The sequence below is a fragment of the Protomyctophum parallelum genome (assembly GCF_964188405.1).
Source record: "Protomyctophum parallelum genome assembly, chromosome: 10".
NCBI lineage: Eukaryota > Metazoa > Chordata > Actinopteri > Myctophiformes > Myctophidae > Protomyctophum > Protomyctophum parallelum.
The window spans coordinates 9203223-9228581 of record NC_139704.1 but is presented as its reverse complement, the minus strand read 5'-3'; the positions used below and the strand labels follow the sequence as shown (position 1 = coordinate 9228581).

Genomic DNA, 25359 nt, shown 5'->3' with positions numbered 1-25359 from the left:
TCCCAGTTTCTGTATAATAGTATAGTTTGGATATAAAACACTACAGTGAGTATCTGAGTTAAGGCATGATTATTTTTCCTTACTCGACCAACAAAACCACAGCAGATTGTAAGGTTACATTGTTTATTTATTTATTTATACATGAAGATAAAACGGGGTACGTACATATGGTTAGTAAAGGGTCAAACATTTTTGTAATCTCTGAAAGTGCTTTAATTAAAGATTACCCTGGTACAATACAGTATTCTTGTGTTTCAGGCAGATAGATTGGACAATCGGGTAATCACAATTAACATCTGCCAGCCCAGGATAGAATGACAGTATAATACCAGGGTTAGACAAATACACTACTTTTATCATCAACAAACAGAGCTATTTGAGTGACAATTGGCACAAATTAAATGATGCCCTTTGTGGAACATCAAGTAGAAACAAGTAGAAATGTGCCACCATATTGGAAGAGTATTCACAGAAGAAAAAAAGAACTGGTGACAAAAATGTACCCCTTCATCAAAACAGCAACAACTCCGTATAAAAAGATTAAATAATAATATTAAAATCAAGTTTTAGGTAAGACCAACAGAATAGACTGTTTTTTTGCCCCTCCAACAAAAAAGTATTTATTACACTAATTTACAGTCCTACAGTATAATCGTATTTTGGATACTTTAGCTGATTTGTAATCATGGGTGCTTTTCAAATTAAAATGGATTAAGGACATTTTTAGAACACAGGTTAATTCCCTGGAATTAGGCCATAAAAATAAATAAAACCTCACCCAACAGGTCTAAAGTCTTAACAGCAGTTTCAGAACATTTTCATAACAAGAGGCAATGGACGACAAACCATTACCTCATTGATTCTCATCGCCATGTCCGGGGGCCACCAGGTGTTTAAACGTACCCTATGGTACTGTAACTTAACACCAAATAATAGAGTGTAGATTGTGGTTTCCAAATATAAATCAATGGTTACATTTGTACCCTCTCAGAGTTAGGCCATTAAGGGTCCATTTGAACACCTGGCGTGCCCCGGACCAGGCGTTGAGAAACAGCGCTTTTACCATAAAGCATAGATGTGCGTAGCGACTCCGACATCACCCCAGTCCAAGTGAGGTCACATGTGGATTCAGGTGACATTAGAGGGCAGAGCCCATGCGCACAGTTCTAGTAGTTACAGTCTTCAATACCAGTGACAGCAGCATACCGATCGCTGTCGGTGGATCGGTTTCAAATTCCTTTGTTCTGTGAAGGAATGTACTCAGGAGTGTGAATGTATAAAGCCTGATTTACACTTTGTTGCGCGCTTGTGTTGGGCACCGAAAACAGCTGACGTGTTGTGATCTTGTAATCTACTGTAGTCGGTGCATAACTCTGGCTTGCAGTCTGCTCAGATCAAAATATCTGATGACTCACTGGCCTCGACCACTCTGAAGACGCCCCCCTTTTCCAGCTTTGAGAACCTCTTTTCCTTGTCTGAAAAAAAAAAAAAAAAAAAAAGGGTTAGGGTTACCGTTAGTGAGAATTGCACCAACAGTAATGGTTTCTATAATCCCATTTTCACAAACAACCTTTTCTTATTTGTGCACAGTATGCCTGGATACGTGTACACATACTTGTTAAAATACACCAGGGTGTGTCCAATATTTTTATTGGAAAATGACCAAGTTTTTATTCACCCATTAAGTCACTTCGATCCAGCAGACTCTCCAGGTCCTCGTCACTGATCACCTTCCCCTTGATACCTCTCATCTCCCTGAAACAAGGTCACAAGAGCATGAATTACAATGACACATCTGTTAGTTTTACTGAGCTTTTGCAATTGCAAATGGATAAATTAACAGACAAATGAGGGCAGATTATAATGTCATTGGTTCCTCAAACACCTTACCACTACTGTAAAAAATAAATAAAGTATGTTTTCCCCCACAATATTGACGGTAGTATCCATGTGGTTAAAATGAAATCGACAAGGGAATTCACATCGACCTGATATCCAGTTCCTTACTTGGCAGTGTTCCTGTTCTTTAACATTTCCTTCAGGTCATCCAGATCGATTATGCTCTTTGCTGGTTGGTTCAGCTCTGACCGCGCTCCTTTAAACTTGTCTGAAGAATAAAAGAGGCAGGTGAGTGAGTACATGACAAAACAGACAAACCCACATTACATTTCAACATATTATTAACACCAGAGTGGAAAGTCTTCAGGATGATGCCAAAACGGGTAGAGTTGACTGACACCATTGAGTAGAGGCGTCTTACATAGTACATGTGCTCTTGACATAATATCCACCGCCTTCCGTTTATAGACAGCCCAATAAAAGTACATACCACACTTACATGTCAAGAGCATTACTCTGCATATTTATTCACTGTTGCACCCTCGTACCCAAAAACGCAAAAGTATTTTTCAAAGATACTCACTCTTGTGGATGATCATCTTCTCCAGCTTCCTCTTGGCTGAAGCACGCTCCAGGATGGTCTGATCAATGGTGTTGGCTGTCACCAGGCGGTACACCAACACTGGCTTGGTCTGTCCGATGCGGTGGCAACGATCCTGGGCCTGCAGGTCTGCTTGGGGGTTCTGGTGAGGGGAAATAGACACTTTCCATTATTCCACTAAGACCTTACCTGAAGCCGATTCTACAAATGCCTTCTAAATCAGTTTCTCACACTTTCAAGATAAAAATAAAATAAAACGCTAGTAACGAAGTAACGCCTGTGAGCTACTTTTTTTAATAGCAAACGAAAGAAAATCAAATTACACTCATGCTTTTCAGGTTTTAATGAGTTATTCCGACAGAACCAGACATGCCTTTGAAGGCAACTCTGGCACACTCAGCTAACTTTATAGTTTTGAAAACATTGCAAAGCCCTGCATTCATTCTGAACAATCTTCTATGCCATGATAAAACATTCACTCATGGTACTGAAAAGTTCCTTAAACCAGACAGAATGTTATATATTCTTTCCCTCTGCCCTTTATTCTCCACTGTACCAATAATTAAAGCAGAAATACCCCAACATAATTTATTTTAAAAGCAAGTATTGTGACCCTGTACCCACCCAGTCACTGTCAAAGATGATGACGGTGTCAGCAGATGTCAGATTGATGCCCAGGCCTCCTGCTCTGGTACTCAGCAGGAACAAGAAAACCTCTGGGTCTGCAGCAAACTTGGTCATCTGGGGGAGAGAAACAAAAACCCGGAAGATATAAGAACGAAGTGATGACAATCGTTTCAGTGGGGACCGTGCAGAGGTCCATGTCATCTTTCTCTAGTTACACTCCCTGCTAAACAAGTGTACCGAACAACCGGTAGGAGTCGCAGCTTGCTAGGACTCCATCCCCTGCCAGGCCAGCCGGCTTCCCACCTACTATGTTGTGTTGGATGGAGGGCACTGCAGAGGTAACGAACTCCGGTCTCTGCAGTGGTGGGCGAGTACCACCCAGATGCCTTAAAGACAGTAATGAGCCTTTAGTGACAGCAATTCAGAGAATCAAATACCATGTACTCACGTTGGTTTCTCTGTCTATATAGGACCATATACTCACGTTGGTTTCTCTGTCTATATAGGACCATATACTCACGTTGGTTTCTCTGTCTATATAGGACCATATACTCACGTTGGTTTCTCTGTCTATATAGGACCATATACTCACGTTGGTCTCTCTGTCTATATAGGACCATATACTCACGTTGGTTTCTCTGTCCATGTAGGACATGTTGCCATCCAGTCGGCTGTACTGGTAGTCTCTCAGGTAGCAGTAGTCCACCAGTAGGTCCAAGATGGATGTCATCTGACTGAACACCAGCACCTACACAAAAATAAATCACAAACATCAGTAAAGAATACAAAATAGAAATGTTTCCTTATGCATCTTTTCATACACATTACATACAGATTAATCGACGTTCAATCGATACGCACGGGAATCGATTTTTAAATTTTGAATCGAATAGTCATTTAAAAAAAGCGTCCGCTTTTGGTCCGCGAGACGGCCCCATTTGGTCCGCGAGCCATGCTTGCGCCTCGCAAGCACCTCGCAACGCCTCCTCTTTCCCCGTGTTAAAAACAAGGAAGCGCACCACAGCTCAGTGGACATTAAATATAGGCTACCATGTTTTATAAGTCATATAAAAACATTACTTACACCCAAATGAAAATAAGAACTTCACAGATTATAGATCACATGGAATTATAACAATATGTTGAGTATTGCCTGAATAATGCCACTATAAAATCTCAACTTTTATCGACGCGCCATTGCACTGAGAACCTTGTGGAGCCTGGCGGTGTAGGCTACATTATTCTTGTGAGGACCTGCTTGGATTCACATGGTGAGTGCGCACACCGAAAATTCAAAGATCTGCAATCTCATGCGCTGCGTTGTGCATATTGGCTGAATATAATGGCACGAATGAAACTAGGCCTATAGATTTATTTTGGCGATGCGGAGAATAGATTTTGCCGTTGCCAGCGATATCTTTTTTTTTTTCTTGTCTGAAGACTGACCTGTTCCATCACTGTGAACTCCCATGCAGCAGAGCAGCTCCTACAGACCCAGACCAAAACATCTTTTCTCTTTGGCATTTAATTGCACCTGATCGTATTATTGTAATTATGTAGCCTATTTGCCTGTGTTTTTTCTTTTAATTATGTTTTTTTTTGTGCGCCGATGGTGATGCTCCACTTGTTTCAGCCTGTAGGCCTACAGCACTTTGGTCAGCTTTTATTGTTTTAAATGTGCTATATAAATAAAGTTTGATTTAGGCCTATATTGGAGCAGGTGCTGGCAAATAACTAATTACTGTAATGCCATGGAGTGAAGTTGCGCAAATGTCAACTCAATTAGCAAGCGGAGCTGCTCTCATGCACTCTGCACTGTCTGCAGCACAATGACTGCAGATCTCTTCTTAAAGTTTACTTATTATGGTTTACTTTCAACCATAAACCATAATATGATTGACAAACCTTGGATTATAATTCTTCATCGACCAACAGCGCATGCAGCATGACTATGAGGTAATTTAACTATGTGGGATTTCTCCATCGGCATCGCATGTCGATAAAAATGGGATCTCACTAGTGGCATTATTCAGGCAATACTCAACAGATTGTTAAGTGATCTATAATCTGTGAAGTTTATATATTTTTTCCCATACGCACACTCAGTCACATTAACTTTATGATCAATCAAATTAACCGTGGTTGATTTTATTTCTGACAAGTGTCAGGCTTGAAGAGTTCATTCATGTTACCGAACTTACCGGTCGTTTACAATTGACAGAGGAGTTTGGATTATATATATTTTTATTTGATGGAGAGGTAATGCCTGTTTCAGGCGCTGTTTAATTGTTAAATAAAAGACCAATCCAATATGCGCTCCTCTCTATCTTCTGCAGCTATATCGCTGTTTTATTTTAAGCCTATAGTTCATTGGTCAGCCCTAAAGGCTTATCGTTTAAAATAAATGATACCAATCCAAGCATGCCTTTCTCTCCGCTATAGCGTTGTTTAAACCAAAGAGTCACTGCTCGCATCGCGCATCACGCCTCGCATCACGAAACCCCCCCCCCCCCCCCCCCCCGGCTGGGTTTCGAAGCGTCGAAGATCGAAACAAATTTATATCGAAGCGTCGATCATCAAAAACGTAATCGAAGGTCAGCCCTATATTATACCCCGTTTTTACATAGAAAGTGCAGGAAGTATGATGAAAACTGGCACTGATGTTGTGGGTAGAAGTTGACGTTCGAAAGCTTCCTAGTATGTTTTTCAGAATGTACTGGCGGAATGAAAAATGGTCCTGTAGTGAAAACGCTAGAAATGAAAGTACGGGCTGGGCCGGTTTAGCGGTCCAGGCACCTTGGCTGGTAATCCAGCATGACAGTGTGTCGTGGTGGTTCAAGTCCCGATCCCGCTTTGCTGCGCGTCTTCCCCCATCTCTCTCCATGTCTACTTAGTATCAATAAAAGGCAAAAAATACCTATATATATATATATATATAATAAAAAAATGAAAGTACCAAAGATTATCAAGTGAGACCGACCGTGTATAGAGAGAGCATAATGGCTTTAAAGCTCAAATACAAGTGTAAGTTGAATGATTGTGACTCATCAGTCGTACCTTATGGCCTCTTTCCTTCAAAGCAGGAAGCAGTCTGTCCAGGATGAGAAACTTCCCAGAACTCTTCACAAGCTCTTCATCAATCTGCAGGACGCAAAGAAAGCCACAATATAGCAGTATGTAAAAGACTTAAAAATAATGAAAATAAGAGCACACTTCAGGAATAAAAGAGGGAAGGAGACAGACGGGTAGTAGTACAAAAACCTAAAAAAGAAACGTCTTTATTTAAGCACTTAAGTCCTATTTAAATATATTTTTAAAATATCGGCAATGCGATGCGACAATCGGCATTGTGAGCTTGTAGTGTGTGTAGGAGGCTGGGTTGCAAGCCAAAACGAAAAATACCCCCAACACAAGAGAATCATGAGATGAAGAATCAGGAGCTAACCAGGCTATATGGTAACATGATAAATGACAAATCAGGAGCTCGCCAGGAGATATGGTCACAAAACAATAGAGTCCTGGTCAAAACAGGCTATATAAAACTGCTACTGGTAAATATGAATACCTTGAACTCCTGCGTGGCAGGGTCCAGTGGATACTCCAGCAGGTAAGGGTGGTTGCAACACTTCTTCAGCACCATGAGGATGTTTCTCATCTTCAGGCTAACCACAGCATCCAGAGGGGTCACTACCTTCACCACTTCTTTGTTGGAGCTGGAGGAAAGAGAAGATTAAGGAGGCATGGCTAAAAAAATGCTCAAGACCAGTGGAAAGTACTGGAAATTACCCGGTAAGTGGAAATGTATAATTAAATTGTTACCGTACAATCAGCTTGGAGGCTCTCAGAGTACCATGCAGATATGCAAACAGGTGTTAGGACCATACCAGTGTTGTGGTATAATATGCAGCTCATTGATAAGGAATCGCGGTATCCTTGACATCACTGCCAGTGACAAATAGTGTTGTGACAGTAAATATTTATCACTACACGGAACCCACCAAAAAGGATCCGCGCACGGAGGCCTAACTGGGACATCTGGTCATATAGCAGACGTGCATGAGCCAATGAGAATGGTGGCACTCATTAACATGGAAGAAAAGCTGCCTCAGTGCACTCATGCTTGTGCACCTGGTGGGTTTTGTGTGTTCCAGTGGTGAAGAAGCAACGCATCACAGTACGGTACAAAAATACAATCAGTGAATAGTGTATGGAGTACAAATTACTGTGGTCCAGGTGCAGTGACATTGTGAAGCTTTAGAGCTCTCCCCCGAATGCATCCAAGAAAGATAAAATTTATATTGAAACAATATAACCCAAGGATGTTTGGAGCACTGGGAGCCATGGAATAGTGAGACTCCCCTAAACAATTACGTATAAAGATAATAAGTCTGTGTTGGTAAATTAAATGACACAGTAGAGCAGGCTGACCTTTCCTCCTCACACTCCTTCTCGGCTGCCTCCAGGTACTGACTCCAGGACTTGTCGACGACTTCCGCCTCGTCGTCGTCTTCCGCCTCAACGTAGTTCACTGCCCTCCGAGGCCGACTCGCCCTGCCAAGACTGTTCACCTCCACTGGTTTCTCAACCTGAATTAGAAGTTAGAACACAAGTTCGATTAACTGTAACATTCAGTGATCCTATCGACTAAAATTGTTGATAAATTATTTAATAAAATAATGTAGGAATAGGAACAAAGAAAATTAAAGAAATAGTGAAAACAGCAGATCTACAACCCCACAACACACCACACAAAATCAAAGGAAATACGCCTTTCAAGTGATCAATAGCCCTAACTGAATGTTTCAGCAACTTATATTTAAGACATTTTAAGACAATTTCTTCTTATCATGCTCAATCTAAATGTAAATCTTAGTTTCCAGTGTGCCTTTGTGACAAATCTTACCATAGCATCAGTCTTAATTGTCTAACATGTTAGAATTAAATAAATGGCCTAATTTCACCAGTAAACATGAATGAAAGAGACAAATAAAGTCTGTGAGACCCGATGGATTACAAAGTCGGGATGCATGTTGACGTTATGCCACGTTACCTTCTCCTGTCCCAGCAGCTTGGCGATAGTATTGTTGACCACTGCTTTGTAGAAGGTCGCCTGCTTGGTCGTCAGAGGAGCGTAAACGATGATCTCCTTCTTGGGAGGAACCTCCAGTGTCACGTCCGACTTCAACCTTCTCAGGAGGAATGGAGTCAGGATCTAGAGACCAGAGAGAGATCTCGTCAGCGTTCATTTATTTTTTACCTTTCCAGTTAATATCACGACGGCCATCATTTAAGTAGATTGGATGGAGCCCGCACACCACAAGTATGAAAATTGAAAATTCTGACATTTCTTCATCTTCATCAGGTCATGTGAACATACACAAAAGTATGTACTTTTATAATAAGGGAGTGCCCCCATTGTCCAATCAAAACACCACATTTTGGTGCACCTCCCGTCACTGCAGGTGTGACACGTCAACCCTGAGTGAGTGGGTGGGGACCCAGACATATTGATATAAATATAATCCTTTCAGAAATGTTAGTGCACCAATTAACCCATTTTGGGTGGGAACCCCATTTGGTGTTGTAAACATTATGTTATAATTTAGCTATTGAAAAATAGCAGATCTACAAGCTCATAGCACCACTGAGTGGCACGCTTGTAGGTCTATTTTTGAAAAATGCAAGTTTGGAATATATATATATAAAGTTTTTAACTCAAATCTTTTCTTCTGGAGGGTCCCTGGAACAACATATTTTCAGATGGGGACCGGAGGCATATTACATATAATCTTTGGGGTTTTTTAAGAAAAAAAATCATTTTAAAAATAACTTTTTTTGATGTCAGGCCTAAATGGGTTAAAACATTATTAAAATTACACCTCATGGCTACACATTGTGAGCTTCTAGCTCTGCTATTTAGGGTGAGTGAGTGACAGCTGTGTTGAGAGGAGGACTGACCTGGTGGAGCATGCTCAATACGTTCTGCTCCCTCTCGTTGGCAACCACGTTCTCCGCGTCTGCTCGGATGGAGTCGATGTCGAACCACGACTCGAAACTAAAAACACACAAAAACACTATTAATTACTTTGTGTCCATTAGCTGCATCTGTTCAAACAACTGCTGATATAAACAAAAAGTTACTTTCTTCACATTTCTTTTAGGTATTAGTAACAAAAAGTTACTAATGCCTAAAAGAAATGTGAAGAAATAATGATGGAAACGAACCATCCCGTCCCATTACCTCTTGAGGTCATCAAAGACGTCTGGCAGGAGGAAGTTGAGGAGGGACCACAGCTCAGCCAGGTTGTTCTGCAGTGGCGTACCCGTCAACAGCAGTTTGTTGTCAGTGGGGATGAGCTTCAGCTCACGCACCAGACGACAGTTCATGTTCTTGATCCGATGACCCTCGTCTACGATCAGATACCTCCAGGATAAATGCTGAATGTGGAGGGGGGGGGGGATCGAAATGGGCGACAATGTCCCAATGCAATTTATTATTTATTCACTCTGTTTAACATTTAATCCGAGCAGATTACCAATCAAAAGACATTTTGAACACAGACGGGGGTGCTGTACCTGTAATATCTTCCTGTCGATCATGGCGATTTCAAAAGAGGTGACGACAACTGGCTGCATTCTGAGGGGGCCCTGAGGCTTCCTGAACTGCTTGAAGAGTTTAGCCCTCTCAAGCTGGGTGCCATGGTAGAGCACTACACTCACCTGCAACAACACACAAATGAGAAGATTATACAACACCTTTCAGGTTCTTTTGTGACATAAAACACTCCTTGGGAGGAGAACAGCCATAGCCGTCATCACAAATGTGACGAGGTCAGTGGATTTAGCCCAAGGAGTGTTTTTTTGTGCAAAACTAATGCTTGGAATGGATTCAGAAGCATGAAAACCCCCTAGTTTCATATGTCACATGCTACTTAAGAATAATGACATTTTGACCATTTTGACCACCATGTTTCATGATTAGTCTTGTATTTTGGTTTGGCAGTGCAAAAGAATGTCTGATGGCAAACTCCCTGAGCCAAATTCCTACGATTCTTTCACGAGCAAATCCCAGTCAAGTCCACCATTTCTAACAATCAATAGAGGGTCAGGAGTCTCAGTACCTCTGGTGTGAAGCGTCTGAACTCGCTGACCCAGTTGGGCAGGGTGGAGAGTGGAGCCACCACCAGGAAGGGCCCCTTCACAGTCTTCTCAATCATCATGGCGATGTGGGCGATGCACTGAATGGTCTTTCCCAGACCCATCTCATCAGCCAGGATCCCATTGATACCGTTCTCCCATAGCATCTGACACCACAACAACAGCAAACAGTGTTGACATCATTATAACATGAGAGAGGCACTAGAACAGAGATGGAGAAAGAGAGAGAAACAAGTGTCTCACCCTCAGCCATTCGATGCCCTCTATCTGGTACGACCTCATCAGCCCTCCAGTAAAGAGTGTGGGCTGCATAAGAGGAACCGGCTGGCCGTTCACCTTCCTGTCGGGGTCCAGGAGATGCTTGGCATTGTCTCGCATGGTCTCAGCGAGACGGTCTTTGATCTCCGTGTTGGAGTCCGTCATGTTCTCTATATCGTCTACATTCACTGACCTGGAGGCAGTATCCTCCTCCTAGATGGGAAGAGGGTATAGGGCGACATTAATTAATATATTAAATAGATAAATAGAACAAATAAAAGACAAAACACAATAACTACAGTAATTCCCCCTCACTCCTCCTTTCTGTGGTTTTAAAGTTAAACATTCATCAATAGGAAATTGTCTCCTTTACTGCCTCATGTTCTTGTATTTTCATGACTTCTCAGATTTGCTGTGGTGCTAAAAGAAAATAACAGATGCCAAAACATCTGACGATGTATGAATGGTCCAAATCAGCGGCGTCCGTCAACTCCGGGGGTGCTCAGGCGCAGAAGCACCCACGGTCAAAATAATAAGCGGCGCCAATATCAATATGCAGAAGCAGAATATGCACCCACTGTCCTGACTGAAATGTCCCTTCCCCAGTGGTCATGTTTTCATGCACGTAGTCACTGTAAGTCACATACCTTTACGGGGGGTTGTGGGCGCTTGGGCCAAGATATGCGTTGGGCCGCCGCCCATGGGCATTCAAATGCTAATAAGGTGGCTTTTGTTCTGCTGCCAGGTAGAGCGTATAAATGTTGCATACAGTACAGTACAGGATTTATTTCCATTTGACTACGATGATGAAGCACCCTCCAGGCAAGAAGAGATTCGTCCAGTCCATGCTACAATTCGGCGCCGCCGCCGCCGGCTAAAACACACCCTAACAGTCCTTAATATCTACGGAAAACCCACCAATAAGCCCTTATCCAACACAAATTAACTAATTTTTCTCAAGCCGCACAATTTCACTGGAGCGCAGCACTTATATGCACGCAGACAGCACATGATACAGGCCTACGCATGTCCCGTCCCAAACACTGAGGACAGTGAGGAGGTAAAGTAAACTTGTTTATAATGTGGCAAGAAAAATATATTCCAATTACTTTTCGGTGCGCACTCACCATGAATCCAAGCAGAAGTATAGCCGCCACAGTCCCAATGGCCCGTTGCGCAAAAGGTTGATATCTAACTTTGGCTATAATCAGCCAAATCTCAACCGATTGGTATAATTCCAAATGGTATACACTCAATGAAATTTATATTTTCCATTTTTCATGGGTGTATAAGTCATAGAGCCAGAGAAAGGAGAGATATGGTAGGGGAAGCACTAAGCCCTGTTAGCCATGCAGCCTATATGTTTCATGAGCTGTGGTGGCTTGCACTCTCTCAATTAGGGATTTAGTGGTTAATTTCACTGATGTGTACAACCTTTATTCAAATAGTTGCAAATGTATTAATTAAAAGACTGAGCATGTATGTTTGATATAAGGCCAAACCTCAAAGAATATATTCAGAGTATACTCTTCATTAGCAAACTGTAAATAAAGTACCAAACGAAAGAAAAAAAACTAGTTTTAGGGGGGGGGGGGGCCTGCACCCACCGCCGTTATAGGAACCCGACGCCTCTGGTCCAAATGGTAAACATAGGCACCGAAAAGTAACTGGCTGTCATGTACTGTGCTTTCTGGCAGTTCGCAGTACATCCAGCCTGAAAGAATATCTTTCAAAAAGTAAATTTTAACTTTATTTACCGTTTTACTTTTCTTGGCTTTGGACAAGATTTCCTGAAAGTAAAGAAAAAGAACAGCAGTACATGAGCTGCGAGCAAACAAGCACATTATAGTTCAACAAGTTGAGACAAAATGTACATATTGTCATTGTGTGTATGTGATTGTGTACTGTAGACACACTTAAACAGCTTACTTCTTTAGACATGACATCAGAAATTTTGAAGCTCTCCTGTGGCCTTTTTCGTTTCTTCGTTTTGTCATCTACAGACAGAATCAAATTAATCTGATATTCATCACCCTACACTTGTTACTTGTGTGTAGGCATAATCATTTTGATTATTCCAGTTGTGTGCTTACTGATTTTTGCATTATATTGTTGTTCTTTGAGTGCATATTTGAATTTAGTTTTACTGAATACTTAATCATCATCATCATAACCTTTATTTAAACGCATCATCATAAGGCCCTCATTTTCATTGTAGCCACAGTAACAATACAGAACACAATACTCAGAAGTAGTCATTCATGGAGAAAAAAAGGCGCTTGGTAGTTGGTACATTATCTCAGAATGAGGACTTTTCTGTCCTCACTTTTTATCCTCAAGTCCAATATTAGCACTTGAGCAGCACCCAAGGGCTAATCTGTTGTGGCGTCCTCAATTTTCTGCCCTCACTTTTTATCCTCAATACGTACATTGCTCAGCCAATCAAATCATCGCTATGGTACGGGGTGCTCAGCCAATCACCCACACACACAAAGCTGGGAATGCATGCGTTTTAAAGCGCAAATAACATGCATTTTAAAACTGCTTTTAATATTTAATATCATATTGTCCATGTCCCTCAAACTTATTTCTAATGTTTTGAGCCTCAATCACCACTCTGATATAACCAGGCCTTGTCATTTCTTTCTGGACTTTGAAAGCAGTTTTAGCTGCAGTACCACAATGTCCTGAGGTGGTGGTGTGCTGATATGCAGATTATTTAATATTTGAGACATTATAATACTGATGCTAGATAAACCCAGGCTTGTTTCCATTCCATGCCAGCTTGGAATATCAACAATGGTGGACATTGTAAACAAAGTGGACATGCAAATTTGGAACTGAAGACTGAAAAAGAGAGGAATTATATAAGTAGGGTGACATTGATGACATCACGATGAGGCCAAAATCAGTTGAGCTGTTCCTGAGAGCAATTTCCATTAAAACACCCATATGATATGAAAGCCTGATTGTTCAAAATTGGTTATTTGTGGAAAAAGTATTGTAAATTTTAAATTGAAAAAGTAGAATTTTATGTTATAGGTCCTTTAAATTGTTTTTTTTTTTTTGGGGGGGGGGCTAAAACAATTTAAAACGCATGCATTCCCAGCTTTGAATCAACTACTTAACGCAGACTACTCACCATTATCAGCTGCTTTTCCATCAGGGCTCTGTAAACAATGGTAATAAAATGGCACAGTTCAGTAATGATGAATAATTATTGTACAATATTTGTTCTCCATCCAGAAACCTCCCCAGCCCTCACCTTCATGGCTCTCTTCATAAGCCTCTCTTTCTTCACTTTCTCCTGAAATAGGAATAACATCAATGTGAAGGATACCGGTTTGTCATTTCAAACTAAGCGACATGAATGATTTGATAACTACCTAGCTTTTCACGTGTTTAAATGCATACCTAATTTATACATTAATAAAATAGTATAATTAGACATGGTCAATCACAAAGGTTCAATGTAATTTTTTGCCGATTACTTCCAAGAGACAAAATCTCTGCATGCGAGTAAACTGATGTCTTTATGAGCAGTCCACTCCAGCCATCATTTATTTACTGAGAGTCTGAGACTGGCAGTACACATGCAAAGACTGCACAGTGCTTGAAGTCTCGATTGAGTTTTGATCTTCTGCCGGCAGTGAGTACATGTGCTGGGGTCCTAACCACAGCCCTTATCAACGTCAAGAAAGCAATTACAACCTTAACATTTGACCCAAACTCAAGGAGGAGTCATGAAGGGCACAGACTTATGAATTCCTGTGCTCACTAATTAACCTACCCGTAGGTTTCAATGCATCAGCCGATTCCATGACCTCTAAAGAAATACTCTTCTTGAGCCATGATTACCCAGTGAGGTAGATAGAAATGGAACATATGCTGTGAAGTTCCCAATGATAAGAGTTGTTAAACGACTGATGCCCTATTTTATAATTTGTTGTACGACGGTGTCGCAAAACAATAGCTGATCTACAAGCTTGAGGATAATTGGGATATTGTAGATCAGTTGTTTTCACATCATTCGCGAGTTGCGTCTACTTCTTCCCCACAAATCACCATGACTAATTTAAATTAACTTCCAATCCCTCTATCCAGATTCATAGGATCATTAGGATGATGCAGACCCGTTTACCTCTTGCTGTTGCTGTTCCATCTTGGTCAGCAGAAACTTGGAGTAGATGTTGCTCTTATCCAGAAGGTGCTGCAACTTCTTGAAACGTGCTTCATGAGACTGATTATCCAACTGTACCCTTGCCTGAAGGTCAGAAGATCAAGTAGTAACTAGAAAAAGTGCCCTTCCGGGCACAGGTCTCCACCAGGTTATCCACAGATCCGTGCAGTTAGAGGTAAAAACACTTTTCGGCCAGTTATAGCGCCACCTTGAGGCTGAGTTGAAATTGTTCATGTGGCATTTCGTCCTCGGCCTAGTGGGAATGTGGGTGCACAATTTCACGGAAATCACGCGATGTGTTCATGATTTGCAGCATTTTGTTTGAAACTGAGCACTCCTGTGAACTTTGGAAGCCAATCTTAACCAATCAGGATGGAGTCTGATAAATCTGAAAGACCCGTTTCGTTGAATGGCTCTAGAGAGACTGTGTACCAATTTGCGTGATGTTTGGACAAAATCTGTAGGTGTACTGTGCAAAAACTTGTTTTGCACAAAGCGGCCTCCTGGTGGCGCTATAACAGGCCGTTCTGGAAAGTTTGGGGCAGAGGTTCATGGTTGGCATCCAGGGAGTGTGTGTGCAAAATATGGCATCGACCGGGTTAACGGTGGCCGAGATTAGCTGTTCACGGACACACGGACACACGGACACACGGACGGACGGACGGACGGACACGCGGACGGACGGAGTGCAAAACATACTCTCCCCACATGCCTTCGGCCTGGTGGAGACAATCAGGTAACCTCGCCCAAAAATACGAAAAAATTAAATAAACAGTATATCGTTGCTGTCGGGCAGAACACTTCATGTCAAAATTGAGGTATTGAATTTGAGGCCCAACACACACACAATACCAGGAAAGAACACAAACAGAGAAATAGTTTAAAATGTATGTGAAACTGTTACGATACAAACCTGGTCCATGAATTCCTCCTCTTTTCTCTCGTTTTCCTCCTTCAACTTCTCCTCTTCCTTCTTCATTTGCTCAGTGATAACGACTTCTGTGGCCTCATATTTCACAGCATCACCTTCAAGAAACAAGTCCGAAAACACTTAGAGCCGATCACACTATGGAATGTTATGCATTTTCTTCTTTTGATAGTGTGACTATAATACACAATAGCCGCAATTTGAAACTTTTTTATAATGGGATGAATCTAGAGTTGCAATACCCTCCATTGACTCCCCACTTATCCAATTTGATTTTGCAATCTGCTTGTATTAAACGACTTCAAACTCACCAACATTGCAGCTCTAGGCCAAGATTGAATTATCCTCTTTCAATCTGCCGAGCTATGGGGTCATAAAAATCCACCATAGACATGTTATGAGCTACTTTCTGTCCAAAATATTGAAAGCATAATACCGAGCTCCAAGTGTGCGACCAACCGCCAAACAATTCGTGTGGGAGAACGCAGTGCGTGACGGGGCGTCCCCTGCGTCCTCCCTCTTTGGGTGTTTTTGGGTTTACCTGCATGTGCACACCTGCACACGCAGGTTCTATTAAACAAGCGCTCTCCCACACGTCTTGTTTTACGGACGGTTGGAAAATTACAAGATGGTGGCTCGGAATATTGCTTGTGAAATATTTTGGACAGAGAGTAGATCATAACATGTCTACGTGGGATTTCTATGACACAAAAGCTCGGCAGATTGAAAGAGGTATTGCAACTCTAGATTCATCCCATTATTTAAAAAAAATATAGAGTTGCAAATTGCAGCTAACCACACCCAGAAGAATGCTTGGGCATTAGTTCCAACATACTATTGGTCCGACTGTCCTTAGACCGACACCCTACGTACACAAAACGGCATGTGCATCCCGAATGCTTAGGCCTAAATTAGAGATGTCCCGATACCAGCGTTTCCTGCAGGAAAAAGCTTTGGCATGGTGCTGGGCACGGGGGACCTTCTGGCGTGAGGCCTTTGGCCGCAGGGCGAAATTTTGTATTATATAAAAATCAGTCAAACACAGATTAAAGACTTAACGGCTTAAGTTAACGGCACAGGAAAAAGTTATCGGCACAGGAAAATTCTCAGCGGTTTCCGTTGTATCCTATAGCTCTTATATGGGTCGTTTGAAACGTGATCAGAATCACTCAAAACACAGCAGATGTAACTGCCGGGATACTAGTTCTTTGAACTTCAATCATTTCCTAAGTTGAAGTTAATCTGTTATTTACTTTTCTTATTTTGTTCATCTTATTTTGAAGCTTCCTGTATTTCGGTTCACTTTTACTTTGAAACTTCCTGTTACCACACCACACTTAGCTGAGGCTGCTAGCTTCACACACTCCATTCTCACACTGAGTCAGTGACAGAGGGAAAGAGACACACCCCAGCATTTGTTTGTGACTTTGTTACACTGCACAGCAAGGTATTTATATGCATCATGCACCTTTGTACTCAAAGTAAGGTTGCCTGTAACTTGCAGTCTTAGTGAACAGTTGACTGAATGACTGAAGTTGTTTATATTGTTCTGCAGCGCCTGTCACACTATGTTTGGTGTACCTGTGACTGTTTGATGATGTACCCTGAGGTTCAACTGGTTCATGCAGCCCTTTAGCGCCCTTGATAAGCAGACTAAAGCGGAGTGAGGTACATGATTGTTTGTTTGTTTTGGTTTGGGGTCTCATTTATGATTTGTTTGGGACTTAATTAATTGTATTTGTTTCTGGTATGTTTTGGTGTATGATATTTGGTTACTGTGCATTTTCCCTTTCTGGTATTTTATTGGTCATGTATTGAAGTGGACTGATTTATTTTATCACTGTATTATAATTGCTATGAAAACCATTTTATTGTTAGTTGTAATATTGAAGTGATGAACTTAATGCACGGCTTTTATTGTTGAGTGAAAGCTATGAAATTGTTTGATGTGATCATAACAGTGCTTCTGTCCTTTTATAGTTTTCACGGTGTCGTAAGAAAATAAACACCCGTTGAGACCACATCGATCTTTATCATCATTTCAACTATCGAGGGCCGCTACAGCAGAAATGACGTTTCCGACGGTATTTATGTCTGCGTTCCATCAATTGCATTAGGAAACATTTCTGAACAGGGACCCCTTGGGTCGACGAAAGAATGAGCTGACCCAGGGGGTCCCGAGAGGGGCTAGGCAACCATATGGGCACTTGGTAATATGGCAATTTCCTGTCAATGCTGCATGGCAGGGCTCTGAACCTTGCACTGGTCCACAATGCACGTTTGCTACAATGGTGGTATAGCATATTGTAAATCCCCAGTTTTGATTAATCCATTGCACTCCCGTAGTAGTAATAAAAGGAACAAAAACGATATTTAACGCAAAGTCCCATTGTTCAGAATCAGATGCTACATTGCTAAGAGATCAATGTGGACGTGGTGGTAAAGAAAATAAAAACAAAGAAGGGGGAAAGGCCGTCAGGATTTTACTGTGTGTGTGTGTGTGTGTGTGTGAATGAATGCTGGTTTCGTTGTGGAGCATTTCATTCATTCGATTCTCATTGATCGTCGAACTAAAATGACTGACTGAAATTTGTAACATTACCATTTGATAATGCGGTCTCCATGGCTGTACCAAGTGGTTCCTCCGACTCGTCAGGTTTCGGGCATTCAGGGGACAAACTTCGAGATTCTTTCTTTACACTATTAATGAAAAGACATATAAGACAAGTGCATAATACAACACATGTTATTAACTTCTTCTAACAACATAATTATCCTCCAGGATCCACTGTCTAAACTCACCCCTTCGACATGATTGCTCCCAAAAAGTTGACAATAACAATTGTCCTCTTCTTCAATAAAACAGCTACGTCGCAGTTGCACAAGCTGCTTTTAATTTCCTCAACCAGAAAGCACGACCGACAACAACAAAATGCAACGTTTTTGAAACAGAGAAGATAGAAGCGTTCTTCTAGACTGCTGTGCTAATGCTGAGTCTCTAGTCCTCGTCCTGCACCGGCTGTGTTGTGGGAGGGACACAAAGATTTCGCGCCAGTAAGGAATGAACCACTATAGCTCAAATGGGGGTGTATACGACATAGCAGTATCCATAGTTCATTTATTTATAAGTACATACGGATATCAAACTCTATTGAGTGTTGAGATATGACAACACTACTCAAATGTGCTACGGCACAATTGAGTATTTGAGGTGCTAAGGACACGACTCCACTCGTATTAAAGTCCGAACTACCCCGTTGTGGGAAATCCCTGTCAAAATTTCCCGCGAGAACGCTCGAGTAGTCTACACTACTAATTATGTGTCAGTCACCAGTGCCTGTAAAAGTGCATAATGTCAAAAGAGTGAGTGGGCGGTCATTGTTATGCTCTATCAATCTGTAGGCCTACACTACTGTAGACGTTAGGAGGTGATTTACACAACAACATGCTACCAATGTTTAGTTTACATGATTGGAGGCTTGGAGCAACTGCAATCAAATAACATGTTAGTCTAGTCTGACGTGAGTGGGTCTGATGTTTTGATTGATTGATTGAAATATTTATTAACAGTTTGTAGAATTTACAGTACATTTTAAGCACAAACTCAATACAAAGACTGTTAACTGTGAGTGGACGACCCAATTAAGCATTACACTTGTTTACAACAGGGTCCACATTGTTCAATTCATCAAAACATTTAGAGACATACAAATAGACACTTCTATGTAGCTAAAGAACAGAACAGGAATTCATCATAATGAGCAAAAAGGGAAAAGATACATATACAGTGAGGGGAAATGGGGCGGGGGGGGGGGGGGGATTCAGATTTTACAGAGGCCAGTTTCGAATTGCAGCCATCCGTAGGTGCCCTTTGAGAGCGTTTTATTTTTTGCGGCTTACGCCTTTTATTGATTTTTTTGAAGGGACAGACAGTAGGCTGACAGGAAACGGGAGAGAGATGGGGGGATGACATGCAGTAAAGGCCGTGTCGGGTCCGGGAGTCGAACCCGCGGCACACTGCGACTGGATTACCAGTCCGGTGCCCAGACCGTTACGCTACGGCCTGGGCCTTGAGAGCGGTTTTGAAGGAGTCAAGGGATTCACATGTCTTAATGACTGTTGGTAGGGCGTTCCACATTTTGGTGGCATAGGAGCGAAAATAATTTAGTCCCTTGTTTGTGCCGAATCTGGGTTGTACATGGTTTGTTGCACTCCCTCTGGTGTTGTGGGTGTGGACTTCGTTTACATTAAGGAAGTATTTAGACAGGTACATGGGTATCTTGGTGGTGTATCGAATCTTGTGGACCAGACCCATTGCAAGATGCTGTACTCTGTCGTCGACCCTAAGCCATCCCAGTCTGTCAAAGTGGGCCAAGTAGGAGCCTGACCAGTTTGTTTTGGGAGGTCTGGAGACTTGTTTTAAGGGCCTTAGAGGTGCTGTGGTACCAAGAGGTGGATGCATAGTCAAAGAAACCTTGTACGAGGGCTCCTGTTAAGGTCTTCAAGGTGTTTTTGCTGACCAGTGAGGAGATCCTGTAAAGGAATCTTGTTCTTTGATTGACTTTTTTGATTACGTTGGTGGCCATTTTATCACCGGAAAGATTGGCCTCCAGGATGGAACCTAGCTAGGTAATTTGATCTTTTTGTGTGATAATATTGTCACCCACTCTAACCAAGAAGCCATCTGCCTTGCTGAGATTACTATTTGATCCGAAGAGGATGGATTCAGTTTTTCCCAGGTGTAAGGATAGTTTGTTATCAGCGAGCCAGGTGCAGATTCTACCGAGTTCAGAGCTGAGGGTCTTTTCAACCTGCAGTTTGTTCCTGTCCGAGACCAGCAGTGCTGAGTCATCTGCGAACAGGAACAAGTTGCAGTCACAAGCTGAAGTCATGTCGTTAACATATATTAGGAACAGTAAAGGCCCTAGTATGCTTCCTTGTGGGACACCACAGCTCACTGGGAGGGGAGGGGACAGTGTTCCGTTCACCCCCACCATGTAACTACATCAATCAACATTTACAATTACCTCAGAATTAAAACAGATTGTTGTCCCTGAATATATACTAATATTAATGGTAGTTTCATACCAACAATGCTTCATTGTATTTTTGAGGGGCGCTAGCCCCACGCATCTCATATTTGCCATTGACAATGAAGGATTAGGTCAAATATATGTTACTGCTGGCGGGCGAGGATGCTACACATCTGCCTGGGTGACGGTAGACTCAGTGATGCAAATAGCCTGCATCCTCACTAAATTGAGGAAGGATGTCACCCTCCGGGGTCCTGGGATGCAATACTGTACTCATTACTGTAGCGTAGCCTACTATAATGTCGTCAGACTCAAAAAATGGCCCTGGGACTCATTTAAAAGACCAGCTAGTAGGCCTGGGCCGTGACTCAGGGGTCCAGGCACCCTGGCCGGTAGTCCGAGTCTGGCAGGTTGCCACGGATTCGACTCCCGATCCCGACGGCCCTCACTGCATGTCTCTCCCCCATTTCCTGTCAGCCTACTGTCTGTCCCTCTATAAAATCACACCCATGTGAAGTAAGGGGAGGGGGGTTCCAGACCCACAGGAACGCACCCAGGGTGCCGGCCCGATTCCGGCGAGCCGCCCCGCGTCCGAAACGGTTGAGAAATGACAGAGTTAGCGTGTGGGGGTCCCTCTACTGTACCCTCTACTGCACTGTACTGTCACTGTAATGTACTGGCACACCCGAAATCACCATATATACAGTTAATATGTGCGTGTGTGTGTTAGGTTGCGCACGGTGGTGAAAAACAACCATGATGTTTTCGTGCTCAGACGCACCCACACACACACACACAGTCACTTAAGGAAGTGGAATATAAAATAAAGGCGAAAGTCGCAAAAAAAAAGCATTTAAAAGACCACCTAGTAAAACTTAGTATTTACATCACTGCAGACTGCTGGGCGAGCGCTGGCGTTTTGGCATGGGGGGGGGGGTCAGATGAACAGAATCAATTCTGTACTGGCCATACATGACTTGAGTGTATAGGGTTTGATGAGGTCAGACTCAGATCAACATAATTGGAATGTCAGAACAGGTCAGCTCCATATATGGAGATTTAAGGGTGACAGAGGGGGCAGTGTGTGTGTGTGTGTGTTTTAAGTGGTGCAACCACTTCATTAAGGAGTGTTAATGTGTCTGTCCCTGGCTGTGTCCCTGGTTGGGTCCGAGCATTTGGTTTGTTTTCACTGTTGTTGCGCAGCCTAACACACACACACACACACACACACACACACACACACACACACACATATAATATAATATAATATATTAACTGTATATATATATATGATGATTTTGGGTGCGACAGTACAGTAGAGGGACCGCCTGGGGACCCCCACATGATAACTCTGTCATTTCTAAACCGTTTACTGAATGAATGAATTCAGTGCATTCTGAATGGCGTCCATTGATGTATTCATGAAACTATAGTTGATTAGGTTTTAGGATATGCGAGAGCAGCCAGAGTATAGTAAGAGAGCGGCAACACGCTTTGATCTCGCCGCAAAGCACCTTGAAGACCTTAACAGGAGCCCTCGTACAAGGTTTCTTTGACTATGCATCCACCTCTTGGTACCACAGCACCTCAAAGGCCCTTAAAACAAGGCTCCAGACCTCTCAAAACAAACTGGTCAGGCTCCTACTTGGCCTCACCCCCCGAACCCACCTCACCCCTGCCCACTTTGACAGGCTGGGATGGCTTAGGGTCGACGACAGAGTACAGCATCTTGCAATGGGTCTGGTCCACAAGATTCGATACACCACCAAGATACCCATGTACCTGTCTAAATACTTCCTTAATGTAAACGAAGTCCACACCCACAACACCAGAGGGAGTGCAACAAACCATGTACAACCCAGATTCGGCACAAACAAGGGACTAAATTATTTTCGCTCCTATGCCACCAAAATGTGGAACGCCCTACCAACAGTCATTAAGACATGTGAATCCCTTGACTCCTTCAAAACCGCTCTCAAAGGGCACCTACGGATGGCTGCATTTCGAAACTGGCCTCTGTAAAATCTGAATCCCCCCCCCCCATTTTCCCTCACTGTATATTGTATCTTTTCCCTTTTTTTGCTTCCCATATGATTAATTCCTGTTCTGTTCTTTACCTACAGAGAAATGTCTATTTGTATGTCTCTAAATGTTTGTATGTCTTTACATGTTTTGATGAATTGAACAATGTGGACCCTGTTGTAAACAAGTGTAATGCTTAATTGGGTCGTCCACTCACAGTTGACAGTCTTTGTATTGAGTTCGTGCTTAAAATGTACTGTAAATTCTACAAACTGTTAATAAAGATTTCAATCAATCAAAAAAGCAGGGTGCAGCGAACATGGCTGGTTCCAAAACAGGCTTGCAAGCCCGAATGCAGGCGCTGGAGCCTCGGGCTCTTTACATTCACGGCGTTGAAACCTCTGTGCCCAACACGCTGGACAGTGAGAGCTGCGTCGTTACAAGCGGTGCTTTCCAACTACAATGCAATCATGGACTTTCTCGATGCTATGCATCACTCACAAGACAACGCAGCCTCGAAGGCTGGTGGCCTGTTTTCGCTGCTAGAGAAGTTTACCACATTTTTCTCCCTGCAAATATAATAATAATAATCTCCCCACAAAGCGACTGCTTTACTGTTTATCATTGATCATGCTGAAATGTTGAAACAAGATGCTGAAACAATTTAATGTGTTCGTTGTGAACTGAAACACTGTGTTCATTAGCAAACTGTAAATAAAGTACCAACCGAAAAACTCAAGGTGTGAGTGATGCTGAATTGAACTTCAAATAGCGTAACTGTAATGTCTGTAGACTGTAGAAGTGTATCTTACAATGAGCCGACTCCGTGTGTTCTCTTTGTGTATTCATTCAGACAGTACAGTAGTATAGTTCCATAACACCGGCGGTATCATCAAATATCAAAACATTAACTGACGTGCTTCCGGCTTCCGCATACGTCACCCAAGACATGCGCACTCTGTCTAAACTTTAACTAGTGATAACGTGAATTCATTCTACATCTCTCTCTCTCTCTCTCCCTCAACGATGATTTTCTCCTAAACATTTTCAGAACTCTTTCTTTTTAAGAATATTTCTTATTGATGTAAATGATGATGATTTTTCCACATTTTTCACATACAATTTAGGCCTACAAGGTCCGTGTATTTTACGGCCATTTGAATTCTAATTTCGTATTTGACTAACAGTATTCAGAATACGGTTTGGTGTTTGTCAAATATATCAATGGTAAATTAAAACATAGCATATGGTTCGTTTTCTGAATACTGTTTATCTCGTTCATTTCTCTGGCAGTAACGTCCCTCCCTTTCCCTTTAAAGGGGACGGAGGCGTGGCCACGGCCGTCTTGAGTGACAGGCAGGCTGTGCTGGTGTTACTGCAAGCAGACACGGGCAGCGCTGTTGACGATCGCACCAGGCGATATTATATTTAATGTATCCTTTATTTTAGATCACATTTTAACGCACTGATGTTATTATATGCCTTTATCTTCCGGATGATTTAACCTCAATGGAAACGATGCCACAGTTTGCCACTGATTAAACATGCGCATTATATGGTTAAATGGGCCCCGGCCCTAAGAGATGCAGAAATGAACTAGAAAAAGTGCCCTTCTGGGCACAGGTCTCCACGAGGAGGATCATAGGACGGAGAGTGTGTGATGTTTGGCAAAATGTTTAGGAGTAATTTAAACATGTTTGTTTTGGTTTGTGTGTGTGTGTGTGTGTGTGTGTGTGTGGTGTGCGTGTGTGTGAGACGCAACTTGGCCTGTTGTAGCGCCACCATGAGGCTTATTTGAAAACTGTCGGCTTGGGATACACTGCCATGTCTTCCTTCTCAGAATGCATTTCTTTCATGAGTTTGATATCTGCACTGTATGGATTTTATTGGTTATGTAAATATGGGTTAAGTGAACAGCTTGTGCTTATATATGTTGTTTATTGATTATTGTCTGATTTATGATGCATATTATGTTTTTCTTTTCTTTTAGTTCTACGTTGATTCACTAATAAAGCAACTTAAAATCATCAGTCAGTCTCCAACCTTATTGGCCAGCTGGGTCCGCTACACTACAAGCTATCAGGTAGGGTGAATAACTAGAAAGAGGCAATTCTGGGAAATTGCAAAGTGTGGTTGCCCACATCGCACCCGTCGAAAATGGAATCGCTTTTGTCTCTGCGTTGATGAAACCACCCTCGACCTGTGATTCAAATTTGGGATGGATCGGACATTCCGTGCGTGAATTGTGGCGTTTTTTGTAAAATAGGCCCCTCCCACTAACTTTGGAAGACGATTACGGCCGAACGATACAGAAGATCTAAATTCTGTCTGTGCTGTTTTAATGGGATAGGTCCCGAGATCATGTGTACTGATTTGTGTGAGATTTGGTCAAAATCTGTAGGAGGAGGAGCAAAAAGTGTGTTTTGAACAAAATTCAAAATGGCGGGAAATCTATCTAGACGCAAATGGGCGTGGCCTGTATGGGGAGATGTGTCATGACCCAAGGAATCCAGGGAAAAAATATTTTTTATTTTACGACCTACGGTTCAAGAGTTATACCCCAAAAGGTAAAGTTGGCTGTTATAGCGCCACCATGAGGCCGACCGATATACTTCTAAGGTAATTAATTTTATGAATCTCTCCTCCAAGTCTTGTAAGTATAGCCCTTACGGTCTCAGAGGAAAAAATACTTGAAAGTGAGTCTTTGCATTTT

The 25359-nt window shown here is 42.2% G+C and overlaps 1 protein-coding gene across 2 annotated transcripts; it reads right to left on the bottom strand.

Moving 5' to 3' along the window:
• Positions 1–129: 129 nt before the first annotated feature.
• hells (helicase, lymphoid specific) lies at positions 130–23571 on the bottom strand. Of its 2 annotated transcripts, none has more exons than XM_083775560.1 (23): positions 23459–23571; positions 18194–18291; positions 15577–15689; positions 14625–14747; positions 13749–13790; positions 13626–13653; positions 12413–12480; positions 12232–12273; positions 10469–10696; positions 10189–10371; positions 9644–9787; positions 9309–9505; positions 9026–9122; positions 8118–8279; positions 7496–7653; positions 6633–6780; positions 6125–6208; positions 3696–3815; positions 3065–3181; positions 2423–2582; positions 2008–2107; positions 1679–1755; positions 130–1475 (listed from the first exon to the last, which is right to left on the bottom strand). In XM_083775560.1, exons 2-23 carry the CDS (start codon positions 18213–18215, stop codon positions 1390–1392), a joined length of 2499 nt encoding a protein of 832 aa, XP_083631686.1. In that variant the 5' UTR covers positions 18216–18291; positions 23459–23571; the 3' UTR covers positions 130–1389. The 2 variants fall into 2 exon arrangements, with proteins under 2 accessions (XP_083631686.1, XP_083631685.1); XM_083775559.1 differs by lacking the exon at positions 23459–23571 and adding an exon at positions 18394–18416.
• Between the last annotated feature and the right edge of the window lie 1788 nt (positions 23572–25359).